At 60.1% G+C, this 8,546-nt stretch overlaps 1 protein-coding gene across 1 annotated transcript; it reads right to left on the minus strand.

The window, feature by feature from the left end:
* Positions 1-1,096: 1,096 nt before the first annotated feature.
* Positions 1,097-8,231, minus strand: PBK (PDZ binding kinase). The gene is made up of 7 exons (XM_039568617.1): positions 8,133-8,231; positions 5,779-6,662; positions 4,977-5,053; positions 4,308-4,398; positions 3,307-3,449; positions 2,344-2,514; positions 1,097-1,346 (listed from the first exon to the last, which is right to left on the minus strand). The coding sequence occupies exons 1-7, from the start codon at positions 8,229-8,231 to the stop codon at positions 1,147-1,149; spliced, it is 1,665 nt and encodes a 554-aa protein (XP_039424551.1). The 3' UTR covers positions 1,097-1,146.
* Positions 8,232-8,546: the final 315 nt, after the last annotated feature.

Here is an 8,546-nt window from a genome sequence, read left to right on the forward strand (position 1 = left end):
AAAAAAACCGGGAAAACCCAACCCTAAAAAAAACCGGGAAAACCCAACCCTAAAAAAACCGGGAAAACCCAACCCTAAAAAAAAACCGGGAAAACCCAACCCTAAAAAAAACCGGAAAACCCAACCCTAAAAAAAACCGGGAAAACCCAACCCTAAAAAAACCGGGAAAACCCAACCCTAAAAAAAACCGGGAAAACCCAACCCTAAAAAAAACCGGGAAAACCCAACCCTAAAAAAAACCGGGAAAACCCAACCCTAAAAAAAACCCGGGAAAACCCAACCCTAAAAAAAACCGGGAAACCCAACCCTAAAAAAAACCGGGAAAACCCAACCCTAAAAAAAACCGGGAAAACCCAACCCTAAAAAAAACCAGGAAAACCCAACCCTAAAAAAAACCAGGAAAACCCAACCCTAAAAAAAACCTGGGAAAACCCAACCCTAAAAAAAAACCTGGGAAAACCCAACCCTAAAAAAAACCGGGAAAACCCAGCCCTAAAAAAACCCGGGAAGACCCAACCCTAAAAAAACCCGGGAAAACCCAGCCCTAAAAAAAACCGGGAAAACCCAACCCTAAAAAATTCCCGGGAAAACCCAACCCTAAAAAAATCCCAGGAAAACCCAACCCTAAAAAAACCGGGAAAACCCAACCCTAAAAAAAACGGGAAAACCCAACCCTAAAAAAACCCAGGAAAACCCAACCCTAAAATAAAAACCTGGGAAAACCCAACCCTAAAAAAAACCCGGGAAAACCCAACCCTAAAAAAAACCTGGGAAGACCCAACCCTAAAAAAAAACCGGGAAAACCCAACCCTAAAAAAACCCGGGAAAACCCAACCCTAAAAAAAAACCCGGGAAAACCCAACCCTAAAAAAAACCCGGGAAAACCCAACCCTAAAAAAAAACCGGGAAAACCCAACCCTAAAAAAAACCCGGGAAAACCCAACCCTAAAAAAAAAACCGGGAAAACCCAACCCTAAAAAAACCGGGAAAACCCAACCCTAAAAAAACCCGGGAAAACCCAACCCAACGCTGAGGAAAATCCATCCCAAGAACCCCAAAGGAGCAGAGCGGGGAGCGCGGCCCGGGAATCCCGAAGGGCTCTTCCCAAGGCTCCGGCGCCGCTTCCCGCTGGGAGCGCGGGCTGGCTCAGGGCGGCGGCGGCTCCAGCGCCCGCAGGATCTGCGCGGCCGAGGGCCTTTTCCCGGGATCGCGGCAGGTGCAGACGGAGAAGAGCTCCAGCACCGAGCCCTGGGACGGATCCAGCGCCTCCGGAGGCAGCGGCGGCCGCGTGCCCAGCGCCGCGTAGTAGGAATCCTCGTCGAAGGATTCCTCGGAAAAGGATTCCTCTGCAAGGGCGGGAGAGAGGAGATGTCGGAAGGAAAGCCCCGGAATCCCGATCCCGGCGCTTCCCGATGATCCCAGGGAGATCCGAAGCCGGCCTCGGGCGCTCCCGGGGATTCCCTGGGAATTCCTTCCCGAGATCCCAGCCCGAGCTCCCCTTTCCCAGGAAATCCCTCCATTCCCGCCTCTCCCAGCCTGCCATTGGATCCAGCCCCAGCCCGACTCCTCTGCGGGAAGGAATCCGGCCTCCAGGCCCTTCCCTGGGAATCTCGGGCACTCCAGGAAGGCTCTCCCTTCCCTTTCCCATCCCCGACTTCCAGAAAAACCCCTGGCCATGGATTCGGAGCCTCCTGGATCCCACAATCCCGGAATGCTTTGGCTGGGATCCACGCAGCTTCAATCCCATCCCATTCCCACCCCGGCACCTCCCCCGATGATCCCAGGCTGCTCCAGCCTTTCCTTGGGCACTGCCAGGGATCCGGGCATTCCCTGGGAATTCCAGCCCAGCCGGGAATTCCTTCCCAAGATCCCAGCCCGAGCTCCCCTTTCCCAGGGAAATCCCTCCATTCCCGCCTCTCCCAGCCTGCCATTGGATCCAGCCCCATCCCGACTCCTCTGCGGGAAGGAATTCCGGCCTCCAGGCCCTTCCCTGGGAATCTCGGCACTCCAGGAAGGCTCTCCCTTCCCTTTCCCATCCCCGACTTCCAGAAAAACCCCTGGCCATGGATTCGGAGCCTCCTGCATCCCACAATCCCGGAATGCTTTGGCTGGGATCCACGCAGCTTCAATCCCATCCCATTCCAAGGCCGGCACCTCCCCCGATGATCCCAGGCTGCTCCAGCCTTTCCTTGGGCACTGCCAGGGATCCGGCCATTCCCTGGGAATTCCAGCCCAGCCGCGAATTCCTTCCCAACATCCCACTCATCCCAATCCCATCCCCCCCCAGCAGCCCCAGCTCCCCTTTCTCCCCGAATCCCGGGATTTCCCCGCCATTCCCGGTACCTGGAGCCCCCTGGCCATGCTCAGGGCCCACCTGCAGGATGGTGGGAGCCGGGAACGCTCCCAGTCGCTGCTCCCGGCGCTCCTCGATGAGGTCGTTCAGGGATTTCTCCCCCCCGAATTCCATGGCCAGGCACAGGCTCCCGTCCGGAGCCTTCATCAGCGCCCGGTAGCCTGGGATGGGATGGGAATGAGGTGGGAATGGGGTGGGATGGGAATGGGAATGGGGTGGGAATGGGTTGGGATGGGAATGGGAATGGGGTGGGATGGGACAGGATTGGAATGGGAATGGGATGGAAGTGGGAGAGCAGCGATCCCGGAATGCTTTGGCTGGGATCCACGCAGCTTCAATCCCATCCCATTCCAACCCCGATGATCCCAGGCTGCTCCAAATCCATCCCCGGACACTCCCAGGGATCCAGCGGCAGCTGCGGCTTCTCTGGGAATTCCAGAGGCACTGGGAGGGCTTTAACTCTGGGATCCCGAATCCCCCTCGTCTCCCTCTGGGATTGGCTCCAACCCCTCCATTCCCATGGATCCAACCCCTCCCTTCCCATGGATCCAACCCCTCCATTCCCATGGATCCAACCCCTCCATCCCCAATGGATCCAACCCCTCCCTTCCCATGGATCCAACCCCTCCATTCCCATGGATCCAACCCCTCCCTTCCCAATGGATCCAACCCCTCCCTTCCCAATGGATCCAACCCCTCCATCCCCAATGGATCCAACCCCTCCATTCCCATGGATCCAACCCCTCCATCCCCAATGGATCCAACCCCTCCATTCCCATGGATCCAACCCCTCCCTTCCCAACAATCCAACCCCTCCCTTCCCATGGATCCAACCCCTCCCTTCCCAGTGGATCCAACCCCTCCATTCCCATGGATCCAACCCCTCCATTCCCAATGGATCCAACCCCTCCATTCCCAATGGATCCAACCCGTCCATTCCCAGGAATCCTCACCCACGATGTTGGGATGCCGCAGATTCCGGAGGATCTGGGCCTCCTCCTGGAGTCTCCTCTGGAAGAGGCTCCGCTGGCTCCGGCTGCAGCCGGAGTTGATTTTCTTCACGGCCCACGGAGAGCGGGATAATCCCCGCGGAGACCTGGGCGGGAAGAGCCTCTGGAATTCCCATGGATAACATGCCGGGAATGGCCGTGGGAGGGGCTTTTTTGTGGAATTCGTGAGGAAACTGGGGAAAGGGTGGAATCTGCCGTGGGCCGGGAATGCTCCAGGGAATGCTCGGCTTCCCTGCATTCGGGAGCTTCGATCCGTTCCCATTTCCGGCTGGAGCAGAGGGAATGGAGCCCCAATCCCGGAATTCCAGCCAGGGAAAGACTGATGGGGTTATCCCAAAAATCATGGACCCGAAATGCTGGAATTTCAGCCAGGGAAGGGCTTATCCCAAAAAAAAAATGGAGCCCAAATCCTGGAATTCCACCCAAGGTTTATCCCAGGAATGGCCTCAAATCCCTGAATTCCATCCAAGGAAAGGCTTATCCCAAAAAAAAAAAATGGGGCCCAAATCCCTGAATTCCACCCCGGACAAGGCTTATCCCAAAATAACGGATCCCAAATCCCAGAATTCCACCAAAGGTTTATCCCAGGAATGGCCCCAAATCCCAGAATTCCATCCAAGGAAAGGCTTATCCCAAAAACAAAAGGATCCCAAATCCCAGAATTCCAGCCAGGAAAAGGCTGATGGGTTATCCCAGGAATGGGCCCCAAATCCCGGAATTCCCAGGAATGGGCCCCAAATCCTTGGATTCCATCCAGGGAAAGGCTTCTCCCAAAGGAAGGGGCTCCTTCCCGGCTCTGCAAATCCCAAATCCCTCCTTCGGCTCCGTATCCTGGATTTGGGATCATCCCCAGGTGGGCGCCGCCACCCCTTTCCTTCCCGGAGCTCCTTTCCCACCCGCTCCGGGACTTTGCCGGGACTTTTCCGGGATAACGCTTCCCGAACCTTTTCATCAGGTACACGCTGACTCCGGTGCCGAATCCCAACTTCTGCATGAAGGGAGAGGCCGGGATGGTGACGGACACGGCGCCGGCATCTGCGGGAAGGAGTCGCGGTGAAGCCCCGGGAAGCTCCAGCCGGGATCGGGATCCGCTCCCGGGGAATCGCGGACAGGGAACGGCCTCGAGTCGTTCCGGGGAAAGTTCGGTCGGGTTTTGGGAACAATTGGGGTTTTCCAGCCCCGGCACAGCCCCTGTTCCCGGAGGGATTGAAATCCCTGGGGATTTGGGGGGGACACGGATCCGGGTTGGAATTCCGGGCCTTGAAGCTCCTTCCCAAAGCGTTCCACGATTCCCACCGGAATCCCGCGGATGGGAAACCGATCCCAGGTGATCCCAGGTGATCCCAGGGATTTCCCAGCCCCGATGTGCTCAGGAATAAAACCGGGAGGAGGAGGAGGAAGGGGGAGGGAGTGGCAGAGTTTTCCAGGGAATCTGCGGCTGCCTCATCCCTGGGATTGTCCCAGGAAAGGTCGGACAGGGCTTGGAGCAGCCTCTGGAATTCAGCCCCGAGATCCCTTCAGGGCCCTTCCCACCATTCTGCGATCCCGGCTCTGGGATGGGGTCCCTGCGATTCCTCGTGGGAATATTCCGGGATCATCCCGGAATTCCTCACCCGGTTTGTCCTTGCGGGACGAGGGCGTTGGAGACTGGAAGGCAGCCATGGATCCGATCCCGATCCCGATCCCGATCCTGTGGGACAGGAGGGGACGTGGAGGGGCTCCAGTGGCACCTGGGGGGTCCCGGATTCGGGAATTGGGGGGTGCTGGGTTTGGGAATTGGGGGATCCTGGATTTGGGAATTGGGGGGTCCTGGATTTGGGAATTGGGGGGTGCTGGGTTTGGGAATTGGGGGATCCTGGATTTGGGAATTGGAGGGGTCCCGGATTGGGAATTGGGAGGTCCCGGATTGGGAATTGGGGGGTCCTGGATTCGGGAATTGGAGGATCCTGGATTTGGGAATTGGAGGGTCCTGGATTTGGGAATTGGGGGGTCCCGGATTCAGGAATTGGGGGATCCTGGATTTGGGAATTGAGGGTTCCTGGATCTGGCAACTGGGGGGTCCTGGATTTGGGAATTGAGGGTTCCTGGGTTTGGGAATTGGGGGGTCCCGGATTGGGAATTGGGGGGTCCTGGGTTTGGGAATTGGGGGGTCTGGGATTGGGGAATTTGGGAGGTGCCAGATTTGGGAATGGAGGGGTCCCGGACTGGGCAGCTGGGGGAGGTCTCGGATTTGGGAATTGGAGGTCCTGGATTTGGGAATTGGGGGAGGGGGGAGGTCCCAGTTTGGGGATCCCAGAGCAGGGATGGGGGGTCCGGGCTTGGGATGTCCCAGATCCGGGAACTGGGGGGGTCCCAGCTGGGGGAGGGGAGAATCCCAGATCCGGGGGGTTCCCAGGAAAACCCCGCGGGTCCCACCTCGGTCCGGGGTTCGCGGCGTGCGGGGACCGAGCCAAGGGAATTCCGGGATCCTTTTCCCGCTCCCGGTGCCGATCCCGGGCGATTCCCGGCTCCTCTTCCCGCTCCCGGTGCCGATCCCGGGCAATTCCGGGGCCTCCTCTCCCCGCTCCCGGTGCCGATCCCGGGCAATTCCGGGCTCCTTTTCCCTCTCCCGGTGCCGATCCCGGGCGATTCCGGCTCCTTTTCCCTCTCCCGGTGCGATCCCGGGCAATTCCGGGCTCCTTTTCCCCGCTCCCGGTGCCGATCCCGGGCGATTCCGGGCTCCTTTCCCGCTCCCGGTGCCGATCCCGGGCAATTCCGGGCTCCTTTTCCCGATCCCGGGCGATTCCGGGCTCCTTTTCCCGATCCCGGGCAATTCCGGGCTCCTTTTCCCTCTCCCGGTGCCGATTCCCGGCTCCTTTTCCCGCTCCCGGTGCCGATCCCGGGCGATTCCGGGCTCCTTTTCCCTCTCCCGGTGCCGATTCCCGGCTCCTTTTCCCGCTCCCGGTGCCGATCCCGGGAGATTCCCGGCTCCTTTTCCCGATCCCGGGCGATTCCCGGCTCCTTTTCCCTCTCCCGGTGCCGATTCCGGGCTCCTTTTCCCTCTCCCGGTGCCGATTCCGGGCTCCTTTTCCCTCTCCCGGTGCCGATTCCCGGCTCCTTTTCCCTCTCCCGGTGCCGATTCCCGGCTCCTTTTCCCGCTCCCGGCCGTTACCGGGCGCCTCTTTCGAATCCCGCGCGCCGCGCGCGCGCCGGCCCCACCCCTTCCGGGAGGGGGCGTGGCCACATCCATATATGGAGGTGGGGATGCGGATGTGGGCGTGGCCAGAGCCGCGCGCCGGGACCCGGGGGCGTGGCCTGAGCTGGGGGCGTGGCCAAATGGGGCGTGGCCAATGGGGGCGTGGCCTGAGCTGGAGGCGTGGCCAATGGGGGCGTGCCCTGAGCTGGGGGCGTGGCCAATGGGGGCGTGGCCTGATCTGGGGGCGTGGCCAGCGCGGGGTGGGCGTGGCCTGGGGCGGTCGCGGGGAGCCCGCGCGGTTTTTGGGGGGTTCCCGAAGCTTTTTGGGGCGCTCCGGGGCTCGCTGGGAGCTGGGGGGGTCCTCAGGGGCTTTGTGGGGGTCTCTGGAGGGTCCCTGGAGCCCCCCCCGAACCCCGCCCGCTCCGTCACCCCCCGGCCCCATAAAGGCCCAGAACTGTCTGACACCCCCCCCCCCACAGCCCCCAGACCCCATAAACCCCCCCCAAAAGCCCCATCGCTCCTTGAGCCCCCACAGCCCCCAGACCCCCATAAACCGCCCCAAATCCCCATAACCCCCCCATAAACCCCCATAAACCCCACAAAACCCCCCCAGACCCCCATAAACCGCCCCATAAACCCCCCCAATCCCCCATAAACCCCCAATAAACCCCCATAAACACCCCCAAACCCCCATAAACCCCCAAAACCCCCCAAACACCCATAAATCCCCCAAAACCCCATAACCCCTCCCAGATCCCCCCAATCCCCCAAAACCCCCCATAAACCCCCCATAAAGACCCCCAAACTCCCATAAACCCCCCCATAAACCTCCCCCAATCCCCCATAAACCCCCATAAACCCCCCCAAACCCCCCCGATCCCTTCAATCCCCCATAAAACCCCCCAAAAGCCCCCCAAACCCCCATGAAACCCCCCCAGATCCCCCCCAATCCCCCATAAACCGCCCCAAATCCCCATAACCCCCCCATAAACCCCCCATAAAGCCCCCCCAACCCCCCCAGACCCCCATAAACCACCCCATAACCCCCCCAATCCCCCATAAACCCCCATAAAGCCCCCAAACCCCCATAAATCCCCCCAAACCCCCATAACCCCTCCCAGATCCCCCCAAACCCCCATAAACCCCCCATAAAGACCCCCAAACCCCCATAAACCCCATAAACCCCATAAACCCCATAAACCCCATAAACCCCAAACCCCCCATAAACCCCATAAACCCCCCAATCCCCCATAAACCCCCCCATAACCCCCCCATAAATCCCACAAACCCCCCAAACCCCCCCAGATCCCTTCAATCCTCCATAAACCCCCCCAAAAGCCCCCCGAAATCCCCATAAACCCCCCCAGATCCCTTCAATCCCCCATAAACCCCCCCCAAACCCCATAACCCCCCAATCCCCCCCAAATTCCCGATCTCTCTTTGCCCCACCAGGGACGAATCAGCGCCTTTATTTCCCTCGGGATGATCCCATTCCCGGTCAGGATCCAGGGCTTGGGATGAGCCCCGCGGCCCCTTTGGGGTTTGGGGTTTGGGGTTTGGGGTTTGGGGCGGCTCAGGGGGTCAGGCAGCGCACGCCGGCGTCCTCGGCGTGGCCGCAGTTGGTGCGGCCCCATCCCGAAAATCTGCAGAGCTCCAGGGAATCCTCGGTGCCCGAGCAGGAGACGTCGTCCATCCAAATCTTCCCGGTGCCTGCGGAGGGTCGGGAAGATCCATGGATCCACCGGGAGCTCCCCGAGCGGATCCCGGGAACGGCCCCGATCCCGGCGCTCGGAGAGGTCGCTGGGGTGGGAAGAGGCCCGGGAATGGTGGATCCCGAGGGTGGGGATTTCTGGGATGTTCCTGAGGTTTTGCCGGGTATTCCTGGGATTTGGGGGGGTGCGGCTGGGAATGGGGCACGGGTAAAATGTGTGGGGAGAATGGGAATGTTCGGCTGGAGAAGGGAAGGATCCAGGGAATCCTCGGAGCCGCTTCCCGAGCCTAAAGGGGC

This window comes from Corvus cornix, chromosome 3 (genome assembly GCF_000738735.6).
Source record: "Corvus cornix cornix isolate S_Up_H32 chromosome 3, ASM73873v5, whole genome shotgun sequence".
Taxonomy (NCBI): domain Eukaryota; kingdom Metazoa; phylum Chordata; class Aves; order Passeriformes; family Corvidae; genus Corvus; species Corvus cornix.